The sequence below is a fragment of the Crinia signifera genome, chromosome 6, assembly GCF_055691185.1.
Source record: "Crinia signifera chromosome 6, ASM5569118v1, whole genome shotgun sequence".
NCBI classification, from domain to species: Eukaryota; Metazoa; Chordata; class Amphibia; order Anura; family Myobatrachidae; genus Crinia; species Crinia signifera.
The window spans coordinates 152360469-152376840 of NC_139222.1; the positions used below are offsets into that span (position 1 = coordinate 152360469).

Sequence of the window (16372 nt, forward strand, 5' to 3'; positions counted from 1 at the left end):
AATTAGCATTTAACTCACTCTTTGATATTACAGATTGTCCTGCTTACATAACTGATTTAATGAGCCATTCGCAGTTTCTCTGTACCGGCTGTGTGTACTTACACCTGCATGGTTTAATCTTTGAGACAAGCATATGCAGCAGACAGTTCGAGGGTCTTATGCTGCCCATACACTTATGCGATCAGTTGCGACATCGCAATGCGATGTCCCATCGCATCAAGTGGTGCCCAGTGCAGCAGCCAATGTCGCATGCCATCCTGCTATGGACATCGGGTGCTGGAAGAGGGGTGGTGTGGTGCTGTGTAGGCGGGACCGGAGCTTGTCAGCAGCAGCAGTGACTTTGAAACACTGACAAGCCCTCTGATTGGCTGAGAGAGCTCTCTCTCAGCAGCCTCAGCCAATCAGAGGGCCGTCCAGTGTTTCAGTCATCTGCTGCTGCTGCTGCCGTGTCCTGCCACCTGAATGCTCCACCACTTCGGTCCCCGCTACACAGCCGCCATGCCTCCCCAGCATTAAGGTACCGGCTCCCCACCAACATTCAGGTCCCTATCCCGGCCCTGCTCCCTGAACCCGCCTCTGATTGCATTCGAGCAATCGCATCTGGTTAAAAACCACATGCGATTGCTCATGCAATTTGATAAATATTATGTGCAGCTCATAATATTTATGGATGCGACATTCGACGGTGTGCGTGCGCATCGCGTCGAATGTCAGCTTAAAAATGCATGCAACGATTCCATTTATCGGCCAGATGTGGCCGATATTGAATGATTGCATGCAATATCTCACATGTATGGGCAGCATTAGAACAGTACCTAGCAGACTCATGAGCAGCTCATCATTCAATAGCTTTCATGCTGTGGCAGATCAATAGAATAGTGTTCTAGGTAGGCAGAGACAATGTAAACAAATAAGACTGCAGGGGTTCTTCAGGGTCCAGTCTTCAACTCGAGCAATTCCAGGTATCCACGCTAGTCTTAAATAATATACAAAATGAAATTCATGTATAGCATCAATGCTTTTTATCTAATGCTGGAGAAGAGGGCATTTAATCCAATATAGGCCCTTATTCTGAATTGTTTAGTCCTCTGTGAGTTTGCACGGAGGACCGATGGTGTGTGTCTGCGCAGGCGCAGGGTGCGTGCACCCACGGCAAACATTCTGTTCGCCGATGCATGCACCCTACACGGGAGGGTGCAAGCCCATTTAGCATAAGGGAACGCCTAGCATTTCATGGGCATTCCCATGAGAATGCCGGGCATTCTCAGGTTAATTATGATGTGACGCCAGTGTGGGGGGTGGGCAGCAGATATCACCAGATGTCAGTTGCCTGCCCGGTCCTCGCACAGAGCACCCGCAGTTTAGAGACACCATATAGGTCTCTGAACTTCACGCGTTGGAGAAATCATTCGATGGTCACTGCCGGTGGCATCTGATGGACTCGCAAGGCTGCGAAATTTGCAGCCTTGTGAGTCAATCAGAATAAGGTCCATAATGTTGCCTCACTAGCAAGACACAAAATAATATATACCACTGTTGCAGTTTCTAATATCCCAAAAGTGATTTGCATATTTGCAGTAAGTCTTTAGCAATGTGTTATAATTGTATCATATTCTGTCCATACATAATAAAAGTTTTATTGTAATCTGTTGTTATAAGTGGGATTAGTTTTAATTATTCAGTAATCGGATAAGTGACTTCATACGATCAGAAATATTTGTGGAATATTACATATGGGCCCTCGCAAAGGCAAATTGGACAAAACCGTGTGCACTGCAGGTGGGGCAGCTGTAACGTGCAGAGAGGGTTAGATTTGGGGGATGCAGTTAAAATCCCGGCGTTCAGAATCCCGATGCCGGAATCCCGACCGCCGAAATGCTGACACTTTCTCCCTCCTGGGGTGTCCACGACACCCCTGGAGGGAGAATAAATTAGTGTGCCGAGCGTAGCGAGGCACCGGGCCCGCTGCGTGGCGAGCGCAGCGAGCCCACAAGGGGGGGCGATCCACGTCCCCCCCTTGTCGGCATTTCGGCTGTCGGGATTCCGGCGTCGGGATTCTGAATGCCGGGATCTCGACCGCCGGGATTCAATACTGAATCCAGATTTGGGTGGGGGTGTACTTCAAACTGATATCTACAGTATATTGCAGTGTAAAAATAAAGCAGGCAGTATTTACCCTGCACAGAAACAAAAGCAGTAATATAATTTCTCTCTGTACAAGTTACATCTGCCCCACCTGCAGTCCACATGGCTTTGTCCATTTGAGAAGGAATTTGCCTTTGCGAGTGAAGGCCAGCCATTTTTTTCCACACTGATCAAGACTTCCTGTTTTGAAGAGCTCAACAGATTTTTAGAGCTTGCAAACATAATATTGTAAAGCATTAAGGACCTTATTCTGGTTGATTCACAAGTCCACCAGACGCCGCCCTGCAAATGCTGATACGCACGTGAATGGGTGATTAAAATAAACATCCATTCGGAGGCTGTGGAGGAACACCCACATCATTCGATGGTCATCGACCATCGAATGATGTGGAAGGCACACGAACATCTAAGGTTACAAGGTTACTCTGAGGTAACCTTAGATGTGCGTGGGCATTCAGAAGGAAGTGGGTGGGCAGCTGACATCTGGTGATGTCAGCTGCCCACCCCCGGCGCCCACGTCACCAGGCAATTGCCATGGTAAAGTCCAGCATTTTCATGAGAACAATGAAACGCTGAGTGTTCCCATGGGCACGACTATCCACAGCCGCCCCCCCGGCCGCAGCCTTGGGCGTGTGCACCCAGTAAACAGCCTGTTTCCCGTGGCTGCACACAACCGGCATATGCACATGTGCAGAAATGCGCATATAAAAAACCTGTTGCTCCCCATGCAAACGGACCACAATAACCTCCAAAATGCCTTTCCACATTGCATGGAGCTTCCTACTGACTGCAATGATGGGCTCCATTCCTCTACCTACAGTGCAGTTATTACTGGTATGGAGTTCCATGAGCAAGGTGGGCAGATGTAAAATGTTCAGAGAGCATTCGATTTGGGTGAGTTATTTTGTTTCTGTGCAGGGTAAATACTGGCTGCATTATTTTTACACTGCTATATAGATCTCACTTTGAAGTAAAACCCCACCCAAATCTAATTCTCTCTGCACATGTTACATCCACCTGCAGTGCACATGGTTTTGTCCATCTAAGAAGGATTTTTTTTAGAAAGAGTGAACTAGAATAAGGCCCATGGTCTTGTGCGATTGAACCATACCAATCTAGCATAGATACTTAACAGGCCATATGTTGTTGTTGTTTTTTTCTTTTCTTTTTTTGTCCCTTGGTAGTAATACACAGGAAAGTATGTAGAAAAAAAATGATGTCTCAAAAGTTATTATAGTGTATTTTTTTTTATTACTGGTTCATTTATACCTCTAACAAACCAGGAAAAAGGTAAAATCATTGTGCAGTCATTATTTGGCTCTGAATTAATGACAGATTAGGATGAAGGTCAAGTATACTGTATGTAAAATTAGCATAAAGAGAGGGGTTTATTTATCCTCAAAACCACATATTGGGACTGATTCAGCTGGCCATAGGCAGGGTGATTGACAGACGATGAGCGTTTGGGGGCGGAATGCAGCAGTTTTCCGGGAGTACCCCTGAAAACACAGGCGTTGCCAAGCCATTGGGAGAGAGGGACGCTGACTTTAGCAGTGTCCTCCTTTCACAGCCTTGGCAGCCACCGAGTTGGACTACACTGACTCAATGGCTGCGAGCCAGGGGGAATCCATTCGATGGTGAATATTTCCAAATGGATTGCACCCTGTGTGCACAGCTGCAAATGTATTCGCAGTCATGCACAGGGATGGGGGGACAAGCTGGCGGGTGGTGTTGACCTGCTCGCTGGGCTCCGAACATTTGCAGAACAGCTAGCAGGTCTGAATAGGGCCCATTAAGTAACACTAGCCCTGTGAGTGCCATTTGATTATAACGCAAAGCCGTGTTCTGAATTCTGAGCACCTGGATATATATAGGAGCTCAATGTACTAAGCCTAGGAAAGAGAGAGAGGAGATGGAGATAAAGCACCAACCAACCAGCTCTGAATTGTCATTTTCAGACTGAACACAGACTGTAACAAAAACGGATTGGCTGATATCTTATCATGTTCCACTTTATCGCTCTCCAAGGCTTAGTACATATGCCCCAGTCTGTTTTCTTGTTAGCTGAACAGTGTACAAAAGTGTTTTTCGATTTTTTTCTATCAAGTGTTGACTATGCAAAATAGAGATTGCCATTTTGGAAGCTGGAACTATATCAATGTACGGGATGCAGTTAAAATCCCGGCGGTCGGGATCCCGGCGTTCAGAATCCCGACGCCGGAATCCCGACTGCCGAAATCCCGACTGCCGAAATCCCGACACTTTCTCCCTCCGTGGGTGTCCACGACACCCCTGGAGGGAGAATACATTAGCGTGCCGAGCGTAGCGAGGCACCGGGCCCGCTGCGTGCCGAGCGCAGCGAGCCCGCAAGGGGGGGGGCGATCCACGTCCCCCCCCCTTGTCGGGATTTCGGCGGTCGGTATTCCGGCGTCGGGATTTTGAACGCCGGGATCCCGACCGCCGGGATTTCATACTGCTTCCCAATGTACATCGGTTCAGTCCACAAAATGGTTTCCTCCACTGTTTATAGTAGATGACAACACTGTCATTTAATTAGTTCCATGACCCCTGTTACCATACTAATAACCAGAATTATTAAAGTCACAAACACATTTTGAAAGCCAGTACAAAGCTGCCATATTGTCAAGAACAGAGGGCTCTTGGACTATTCAGTGCATGCATATTAGCCTACTCTCATAGAGCCTCTTGGAGTCTCTTGGGATTTTTTTCGTTAGTCTCCCAGGATCCCAGAAGAGAAGATGCTCCTTCCGCATCCTGCCCACTTCATAGAGTAGTGTGCAGGATGTGGAGAATACTACATGGAATCTTGGCCAATGAGGAGGGATTAGTGGGGTTTATTGATGTGATTTAATGATAATCCCATCATTTTGGCACCACCCCCTTTTCATACATGAAGGATTTGTTACATTTAACTCAGACGATTGGTGGGTGGATAAGGTTAATGAAAAGAATAGTCCAGCCCACTCCTAATCATAGAAATGATTAAAGTAGGTAAGTATGATCCAGATTCAAACAAGAATATGGACACTGTTTTTCTTTGAACGGTAATAAAACTAAATATATATCTTCTTTAAACGCTTCTTATGAATATACATATATATATATATTTATATATAATTATAATAAAATGCACAAATTTTAAAGTGAAACATGGAAGTAGAAATTCAGCACAGAACATGATGATGTAACTTTGCAGCTGTATTGATGACATCAGACTGTAGAAATCAGCTGAAGGCACCCAATAACTCTGTCTCTGCCAAATAGGAACATAACTCTCTCTATGAATCTGGGTACCAACCTAAATCTACTTATAAGGCACTATATTGTTGAAAGAGAGCGAGAGATGTTTAAGCACCAGTTACTACTTCTGTTTAAAGTGTTTTTGTTTTGGTTTTTTAAAACCGGAGTGGTTACGGTGGCATTCTGCAGCTATTCCAGCAGTTGGAGTTTTTATGTTCTCCATCAGCAGAACTTCTCATTTCCAAGTCTGGTTAGTGCATGGACCACATAGGTTCACACTGAAACTTCTTCAGTCTCTTTATGGCAGAAGACCAAGACGAGACACCTTAGCTGACAAGAATGAGTGAATGATAAAGACGATGGTTTTTGGACAAGAATGAAGATCCAGTTGCTGGAAATAGAGAGAAAAACATGTTAATGGTATAACTGATGGATAATACTGAATTACGTCATAAAGAAAATGGCAGAGTAGGATTAGAGGAGTTTAGAATGTTAAATAATTGGTTTACGTACAAGTTCTCCCTCAGGATTCCCAAAGTCCAGATACAGCATCCTGCTGCCATCATCAGAAGACATCCGGAGTTTCTCAAAAGGTTTATGGAGGTGGACAACCTTGCTAAGACCAGGCTCTTCCGTGAACAGAGTGAACCCTTGATCAATGTGTATGGAGAGGGCGCACTCTTTCCCACCCCACGTACATGCTGGGTAGAGAGAAATTCATATTAATGACTATTTATCAAATACTCATATGTCATTTTCTCAGCACATCAATCCTCTTATCTGCTGAATGTTTGCCTTTCTGTGAGCGTTGCTAAATATGCTAAATAAAAGTTTCTTGCAGTGACTCAATATTTTTCCAATAGTTTCCTGCTGCACCCTCACAAAAACTCGCAGAGCTGGGTTAAATTGGTATACTGTAGATGAAGACTGATTTAGGAATAGCTAAATATCAGTAGCTACTCCCAGGCATCTGATGTTACAGGTTAATAGACATTAGTATAACGCTACTCAGGATTGTACAGGTGAGAAGAAGCTATCCAGTGGACTGAAGGAAAGATGCTTTAGAGATCTTTACTGTAAGGGTGATAGTCCGACTGGAATTGTCCCCAAAATTGAGGCAATAAAGGTTAACGGGTACTTATAAGTTAGTTGGGCGCCCACTAAGCTATTTGCTTAGTTTTCTGCATCCGCTCGCCACGCTTCGGGCTCGGTGGCTCGCTGCGCTCGCCACACTATATAAAATCAACTCCATGCCGACATGGATAGTGGGGGTATGAGCGTACTAACTATAGTGGGCGCCCAATTTACATATAAGTACCAGTTAACGTGTTTACATAATTTAAAAGTGGATTGGATTACTTTCTTATTACCATTAAATAAGATTATTCAAGGTTATTTGTAACGCTGTCTTCTATCCTGACTTGGTGATTACGAACTATAAGTGCCTCCACCCCAAGCTTAGTGGTGATGGTATATATTGAATACCTATCTTTGTGGGTATTAGTGACTGGGCGAGCTTGGGGAACCGCCCGTTGGGGTATAGTATCCTACAACCAATAAATGCAAGTATACAGAGCAAATCCACGCATAATGAGTAGAATAAACCACGGCATGGACATCCAACTCAAAGTTTTATTTTACTGGGCTGAAATTGGTAATCCCTCAGTCCGACCGTTGGAATGTCTACTGTAAAAATAAAGGTTATACAATACTACAGCAGCGTGCTATAAACAAAACCAAACCTATTACCTCTTCTAAATAATGAATACTCTAAACAGTTACCCTCAAGGTCATATGAACCTTGGCAGTAAATGTAATAATATTATTGCGCAATAATTACAATACCGGTGGCCTTTTACAGATTACTAACTGGCTTATTTTACTTTTAGGTACTCTACATTTACGGTACAAGAAATTCAACAACAGGTAAGTCTATATTACACTAGATTACCATTTCAGATAGCTGTTAATTGTTTAACATCAGATAGTCACAATATTAACTCTATACAACAAATATAACAGTCATCCCAAAGTCTGGGGTATAGAACCTGGCTGTCTCAGTCTACAATCCAATCCAGTTAATGGAGTTGCCCGGCTATGGTTCCTCTATTCACTGTGCACAGCCTGCTGGCGGTGTATTATAAGTCCCACGAATAGCTAAGCAGATAAATCGCTAGGTAAGAGAGGGCGGGTATTTCCTGAAAACCTTCTTCCGGGTTTGTGGTTCAACCCTATCCTGTCGCTACTATGCACACTCCAATCAGACGGTTAATACTTCCTCGGCATCTAGTCTCACTTTCCCTGAGTCGAGCTCCGGATCTGCAATCCGATCTACAGGCGTCCCCTGACCCTAGAGGAGGGTCGGGTTTAGCCCTCCTGAACTGCTGTACTGGGTTAGGGATAATAGACTACTGCAGTCCCCTGAACTAAGAAGTCTTGCCAACTATGGGCGTCCCCAGACCAACGATGGGTCGGGTTTAGCCCAAGGATACTCCTCCAGATGGTTTAGGGATTTTGTATATATAATCAAGTCCCCACAGACCCCGGCAGGCTAGCTGGAGGAGTTATGTCAACACTGGCTGCTGGCCAGTCAGTTTCTGAGGAAGAATGCTAGGTAATCCTGACAGTGTCCGGGGTAATGGCAGGGGTTAATTGGCACCTATTCCCTGCGTCTCCCTTCACCAGGTGGAAACCAAAAATCAGGGTATTTCCGGATGCTGTAAGCGATCATTATAACCAAGTGTTAGAGTACGGGTTATCCTATTCCTTCACTGACAACCTGCAGAGGCTATATTTTCAGTTATCTGATAACATCCACAACGGCTCTCCTGCATCCTATATGAATGATCTATCAATCTCTGGGCTTAGATATATCTATCTATCCTTTTCCTTGACCTGGAAGGCTTTGATAGCTGCTAGTTATACAGTCTATACTCTCACATGTAACTGTGTTACTGCAGCCGAAGATACTGTGTATAGTGTCTCACTATCACTGCCACTCCTCCTTTTCCTTATTCAGTATAATAGGGGCTGGCCCGGGAGGGGGAGGTACTCACCACCCCTCGGCAGATGCGTTCATAGTCCCAAATTTTCCGCCCACTCTCCGCCTCCTGGAGGATGATGCGGCCTAGTCAGCTCCGCCCCCGGAATGACGCCGATATGGAGGGGTTCCCCGCCGGGTAATCAATTACCTCTTCTACACTCTGGACGCCGGCAGACAGTCTCCGCCGCCAGCCGCCTCAATCACCCCTCTTCTACCCTCAGGTTAGCTGGACTTGTTATCCTGCTGTCCACAAGCCTTTTTATGTATCGTCCTGCGCCACCATCTCCAGCGGGTCAGAGCGGTCCTTTCCGTTAACTCCCTCCTCGCGCGCTCTCTCCCTCTCACCAGAACCTTCCATCAGTTAACTGTCCCCGCAGCGCTACATCCACGCGCCCTATAACTTTATTAACCCCCTGCAGACAACGCGCTGCTGCAGTCTTTATCCCAGCTGCAGGGACAATGCCACCATCCTTCCCATAGTACTTAGGCACAGAACAGTCCCCGCTGTCCCCATCCAATAACATCCCCCAGCATTATACCTTAAGTTCACAACACACTATGTGAGATCTATATACCAATGTACATTAGGGGTATTACATTTCTCCCCCTGGCGATCAAGTTGGCTCGTTCCATCACAAAGGCAACTGATCTCCATTTACCCTTAATCACCCCTTATAACGCAGTACATATAATATTCTTATCCACTTTAACAGTAACAACAATTTACAGGTATACCTCCAAAATATGGCCATGAATATACAATTTGCGGGTGTACTACTCTATCTACTACTGTAGGACATCCTAGTTGATCATAGGTTAACATTCTTGGAGGTCTACGCTCCCTGGCAATTAGTGGAGTTTCAATTTGGTAATTACTGTGGGAAGTTTCACTCCCCCAACTCTCTTCCGTGACTACAGGGGGATCGATAATTTCCGGCTCTAGGATGGCTTCCCCAATATTTGAATTTCCAGTATCTGCTATTAGATTGGAGTCCATTTCCCACTTGGCAGTTGGTTCGGTACTTCCTTCTCTGTAAAAATACCCCATTTCTGTGTCGAGCTCCTCTTCTTTGGCCTCTTTCATGTCTGGACCCTCAGACGAGTTGGCTTTCTTTTTATTACGGGTAACGGGGGCCTGATTTATGGCCAATTCACCACTCTCTGAATTATCCTTAGGAGGAAATATAATGTCTTGTGTAATGGGTAATAAATGTTGACGATGGTAGGTCAGTAGAGGTCCTTTCTCACCCTCAGGGACAATCTGGTACACCGGGATACCGGGCAACTGTTTTAACACCACATAAGGGACGTCTTTCCATCTATTCTCGAGTTTCTGCTTGCGAGGACAACCCAGTCTCTTAAGCAGGACACGATCTCCGGGTAGCAATACTTGTACCCTTACTTTTTTATTATACAGTGCTTTATTTTTGTCACTTTGTTTCCGGGCGGAGTCTTGGGCCAACGTATAAGCATAATTGAGTTCCTTCCTCAAATTAGCAACATACTTTGAATGCGACGGGGCTTTCACAGTCGTAGGAGAGGTGCCCAAACTAATATCAATGGGGAGCCTTGCTTCTCGACCAAACATTAGTAAATATGGAGAAAATCCGGTGGCTTCATTTCTGGTACAGTTGTATGCATGTACTAGGTGACAGATGTATTTGTTCCAGTGGATTTTATGTTGCTGATCCAATGTTCCCAACATATTTAGGAGAGTGCGGTTGAACCGCTCCGGCTGCGGGTCTCCTTGTGGATGGTAGGGAGTGGTGCGGGATTTTCTTATTCCACAAATTTCGCAGAGCTCTTTGATGAGATGACTCTCGAAATCCGGTCCCCTATCGGAGTGAATGCGCGCGGGTAAGCCATAATGCACAAAGAATTTCTCCCAAAGTGTTTTTGCCACCGTAATGGACCTCTGATCTGTAGTCACGAAGGCTTGAGCATATCTAGTAAAGTGGTCTGTCAAAACCAGGATGTTAGTGTCTCTACCAGTAGGACTCTCGAACGAAAGGAAATCTATGCAGACTAAGTCCATAGGTCCTGAACTTTGGAGGCTCACTAGATTGGCAGCATGCTGTGGTAAGGTCTTCCTGAGAATGCAATTTCGGCACTTACGACAATACTCTTCAATGTCCCTATTCATCAAGGGCCAATACACTCGTTCAGCTATTAAATGTTGGGTTTTATCATATCCCAGGTGTCCATGTTGATCATGCAGCGCCCTTAACACTACAGGTCTGAGCTCAGCAGGGAGGACTAACTGCTCTTTCGGCACACCATTGGGAGGTTTTGTCCTCCGATACAACAGTCCCTGTTTCACCACCAAATTCTTCCTTTGTCGACATAATATCTTATACTTAAGAGTCACTGAATTGGGTGGTACAGCCTTAGCCGGATGGTGAAATTGCTGCAGCAGACTTCCTATCTCAAGGTCGTCATCCTGTGCTTTACGTAACTGTTCCTTGGACCATTTAGGTAAATTTCTCATTTCTTCATTTGTAATCCAACAGTACATCATCGGCAATGAAGTTCCAGAAACCCCCAGTGCACTAACCCTTTCTGGCATTTGATGATGCATGACAGTCACTTGGTGACACAACCCTTGTAGATCCGGGGCGGGTACCTCTATCCAATCATCATTTTCGCTACTAGTGCTGGAATGAGGTATGCGCGATAAGGCATCTGCGTCAGTATTATTGATCCCGGGCTTATATTTCAGGGTAAAGTTGTAGTTGGATAGCGCCGCCAGCCATCGGTGCCCAGTAGCATCCAGTTTAGCAGTAGAATTGATATACGTTAGGGGATTGTTGTCAGTATGGACGGTGAAACTCACTCCGTATAGATAATCATGGAACTTATCCACTACCGCCCACTTGAGAGCCAGAAATTCCAATTTATGGACTGCATAGTTCTTTTCACTCTTAGACAAGCTTCTACTAATATAGGCAATAGGGCGGAGAGTCTTCTCTTGCCATTGATAAAGAACCCCTCCTATACCCTCCATGGATGCGTCGATATGTACTTCATATGGTAATTCGGGGTTGGCATAGGCTAACACAGGAGAGTGAGTCAGATGATGCTTTAGTTGTTGAAAGGCCTCGTCACACTCAACCGTCCATCGTGGCCCAAATTCCTCTTGAGGTTTGTAATACATTCCAAGAGTAGATCGAGGGGTTCCCACAGGGGGATACCCTTTGGTAAGTTCAGTTAGTGGGCGAGCGACTTGAGAGTATAGCGGTACAAATCGTCTGTAGTAACCACTGAACCCCAAAAATGACCGTAAGTCTTTCAGTTTCAGGGGTTTCGGCCAATCTTTCACAGCAGATATTTTATCGGGGTCGGTAGATACCCCATCCCGACTGACGACATGGCCCAAGTATTTGACGGTGTTCTGACATAGCCGACATTTATCAATGGACAGCTTCAATCCTTTATTATCTAATCTGTCCAGTACTTTCATTAACCTAAGGTTATGTTCTTCCAAGGTCTTTCCGAACACGATGACATCGTCAAGGTATACTAAAACTTCTCGGTAACACATGTCCCCAACTACTTTCTCCATTGTTCGCTGAAAAGTCGCAGGTGCCCCTTTGATACCCTGTGGCATTTTGAGAAATTCAAAGAACCCGATCGGACAAATAAATGCAGTCTTAGCACAATCATCTGGATGCATCGGGATTTGATAATATCCTGATCGTAAGTCCAGTACGGAGAACCATTGACTCCCTTGAAGACAGTCCAAAGCTTCTTCCACCTTAGGTACGGTGTACTGGTCTTCAATCGTTCTATTATTGAGAGTTCGATAATCTATGCATAGTCTTATATCGCCGTTTTTTTTTCTTGCTACTACGATGGGTGATGCATAGGAACTTTGGGATTCAGCTATGACTTGATTCTCAAGCAAGAATTTTAAATGAAGGCGCACATCGTCAAAATCAGCTGGGGCCAATCTTCGTGACCTCTCTCGGAACGGCGTGTCATCCGTCATTCTAATTCGGTGTTCCACTCCAGTGGCTGTTCCTAGATCCCAATCACTTAATGAATATACTTCTTTAATTTGTTTCATATCCAGGATTAGTTTTTCTCGTTCGTCATTGGATATATCGCTGCCTTTAAAACATTCAAGAATCCGGGTGTCAAAGGAGGGAGGTTCACCCGTATCATTTCTGGTGTTTGCCATATTCGTCGGGGACACCAAGGAATTTAGCGACTTAGTCTCGCACTCGGGATATTGTGAAATCATTTGATCTTGCTTCTGGCACCAGTCAGACAAGGTCTTGAATAAATTTGAATTAGTCCCCATAATGACAGAAACGACTTCTTGCCCTGAAGGGGAATCCGGACATACCAGGGCTAGAAAGGGCAACGGAGGTGCAAAAGAATCTGTCGTATGGTCCATGAACTGTAGGTGAGTAGTAACATATCCCAAATAGGGGTACTTTTGATGACTTAATCCCCATATCACCAGTCCATCAATGGGGTTCAAAGGTAAGTTCGCCAGATGTTGCCGATACCAGCTCTCAAAGATTATTGAAACTTGTGATCCGCTGTCCAAAAGCACCTTGCAATACTGGCCATTTATTAACGCAGGGACCATTGGGGCGTCTCCGACTATTCCATGGTGCATCAAACTAGACCACTGGTTGCTCCCCATTGAATTTACATCGATGAGTTGGGAGTCGATGCGGGGTTCATCGGCGTCCCTTGGGAGTTTCCCGGCTGTGCCGTCTCCCTAGAGTCAGGATGATTTACTCTTCTGGTGTATCCCCCTCGGTGAGGGCATTCAAAACTGCGATGGCCCAGTTGACCACAACTGTAACAAGTATAGTTCCCTCTATCGTCAGATCTTCGATTATACCCTCTCCCACGACTCGCAGAGGGTCCTCTAGGCATTTCACGGGGGCTAGGAGATTGGATGGCGATCAGCTGATCTAATTTCTTAGTCTGCTCTTCCATTAGCTTGTATAACTTATCAGCTGGAAGTGGTACTTCAGGGGCCGGTAAAATAACTTTTACTCTTTTTAAACTTTTGTCTCGATTCTCAATTTGGACTTCTTCCAGTTTCACCTCTTTGATCAGTTCACTAAGAGTCGGAGCGGGCACCTTGGACATACTACACCGCAGCCGCTGGGCCACAGGATTTGTAGTCAATGCTCCTCTCAGCACGTACTTCATTCGTTTTTCATCTATCTCTGTTCCTAACACTCCCCCTTTTTCCATCAACTTATAAAGAATTTTGTCAATGCGATAAATATATGTGGTCAACGTTTCGCTTGGTTCCTGGTAAGTATGATTTAATCGGGATAATATGTCTCCCACATCTTCCAATGTTCCAAACGAGTAGTCTAAGGCGTCAAAGTAGTCTCTTAGAGTGGCCATACTATTGCTTCTCCTTGTGGCTTGAATGATGCCCATTGCCGGTCCTCGAAGACTTTCAACAATCCGCTGTTTCTTTACATGCTCAGGACATCTCCATTCCTCCGAATGCTGAGAGGCGGCTTCTCTCCAGGCCTCGTAACTTTCTTCCCCAGTGGGTACTGGGAGTATACCAGAAAAAATGCGTAACCGTCTGTAACCGCCTTCGTAATGCCATCTCTCAAATTGGCTAACCACCCGATCCATTACTGTATCGACAGCGGGTTCTGCCACTTGCTCACTATTTGTATCTGGTCTGGTAATATTTCTGGGAAGTGGATCCCTGGCATTGATCCCATCACCTGCGCTGATCCCTTGATGTTCTATGTGGTCTTCTCTCCGCGGCTCCAGAGGCATTTCCGGCCATATGATTTTCCACCTTTGGGTTGGCGAATGGGAAGGTGCGATCTGGGCTGGAATCAAGTTGGGGTCTAGTTTACTCAAGTTGGTGATGAGCACGGCCCACACTTCTTCTCCCCCATCACGGATCCTTTTATCAATTAACTTGGGTCGCTGTATGCCATAGAATTTATCCACTTCCTCCATAATCTCCTCATCGGAACTGCTGCTAAAATTTCCTTCAATCCCAAAACTACAGTCCGTATCAATTCCATGCTTCTGAATCCATTCATGGATATCATGCTTACTTAAACTTTCCATATCTTTTGACGTGGATCTCAGCAGTGCCTCCATAATGTAACGCTGTCTTCTATCCTGACTTGGTGATTACGAACTATAAGTGCCTCCACCCCAAGCTTAGTGGTGATGGTATATATTGAATACCTATCTTTGTGGGTATTAGTGACTGGGCGAGCTTGGGGAACCGCCCGTTGGGGTATAGTATCCTACAACCAATAAATGCAAGTATACAGAGCAAATCCACGCATAATGAGTAGAATAAACCACGGCATGGACATCCAACTCAAAGTTTTATTTTACTGGGCTGAAATTGGTAATCCCTCAGTCCGACCGTTGGAATGTCTACTGTAAAAATAAAGGTTATACAATACTACAGCAGCGTGCTATAAACAAAACCAAACCTATTACCTCTTCTAAATAATGAATACTCTAAACAGTTACCCTCAAGGTCATATGAACCTTGGCAGTAAATGTAATAATATTATTGCGCAATAATTACAATACCGGTGGCCTTTTACAGATTACTAACTGGCTTATTTTACTTTTAGGTACTCTACATTTACGGTACAAGAAATTCAACAACAGGTAAGTCTATATTACACTAGATTACCATTTCAGATAGCTGTTAATTGTTTAACATCAGATAGTCACAATATTAACTCTATACAACAAATATAACAGTCATCCCAAAGTCTGGGGTATAGAACCTGGCTGTCTCAGTCTACAATCCAATCCAGTTAATGGAGTTGCCCGGCTATGGTTCCTCTATTCACTGTGCACAGCCTGCTGGCGGTGTATTATAAGTCCCACGAATAGCTAAGCAGATAAATCGCTAGGTAAGAGAGGGCGGGTATTTCCTGAAAACCTTCTTCCGGGTTTGTGGTTCAACCCTATCCTGTCGCTACTATGCACACTCCAATCAGACGGTTAATACTTCCTCGGCATCTAGTCTCACTTTCCCTGAGTCGAGCTCCGGATCTGCAATCCGATCTACAGGCGTCCCCTGACCCTAGAGGAGGGTCGGGTTTAGCCCTCCTGAACTGCTGTACTGGGTTAGGGATAATAGACTACTGCAGTCCCCTGAACTAAGAAGTCTTGCCAACTATGGGCGTCCCCAGACCAACGATGGGTCGGGTTTAGCCCAAGGATACTCCTCCAGATGGTTTAGGGATTTTGTATATATAATCAAGTCCCCACAGACCCCGGCAGGCTAGCTGGAGGAGTTATGTCAACACTGGCTGCTGGCCAGTCAGTTTCTGAGGAAGAATGCTAGGTAATCCTGACAGTGTCCGGGGTAATGGCAGGGGTTAATTGACACCTATTCCCTGCGTCTCCCTTCACCAGGTGGAAACCAAAAATCAGGGTATTTCCGGATGCTGTAAGCGATCATTATAACCAAGTGTTAGAGTACGGGTTATCCTATTCCTTCACTGACAACCTGCAGAGGCTATATTTTCAGTTATCTGATAACATCCACAACGGCTCTCCTGCATCCTATATGAATGATCTATCAATCTCTGGGCTTAGATATATCTATCTATCCTTTTCCTTGACCTGGAAGGCTTTGATAGCTGCTAGTTATACAGTCTATACTCTCACATGTAACTGTGTTACTGCAGCCGAAGATACTGTGTATAGTGTCTCACTATCACTGCCACTCCTCCTTTTCCTTATTCAGTATAATAGGGGCTGGCCCGGGAGGGGGAGGTACTCACCACCCCTCGGCAGATGCGTTCATAGTCCCAAATTTTCCGCCCACTCTCCGCCTCCTGGAGGATGATGCGGCCTAGTCAGCTCCGCCCCCGGAATGACGCCGATATGGAGGGGTTCCCCGCCGGGTAATCAATTACCTCTTCTACACTCTGGACG

The 16372-nt window shown here is 45.3% G+C and overlaps 1 protein-coding gene across 3 annotated transcripts in view; it reads right to left on the reverse strand.

Annotated features, from left to right (window-relative positions):
- Positions 1-4613: 4613 nt before the first annotated feature.
- The window catches only part of SNTA1 (syntrophin alpha 1), a 101104-nt gene continuing 89345 nt past the window's right edge, over positions 4614-16372 (reverse strand). For all 3 annotated transcript variants that reach the window (XM_083147666.1, XM_083147667.1, XM_083147665.1), the window contains 2 exons: positions 5920-6107; positions 4614-5797 (listed from right to left, as the gene is read on the reverse strand). In XM_083147666.1, coding sequence (XP_083003792.1) covers positions 5705-5797; positions 5920-6107 — 281 coding nt within the window. In that variant the 3' untranslated portion in view covers positions 4614-5704. The remainder of the gene's footprint in view (positions 5798-5919; positions 6108-16372) is intronic.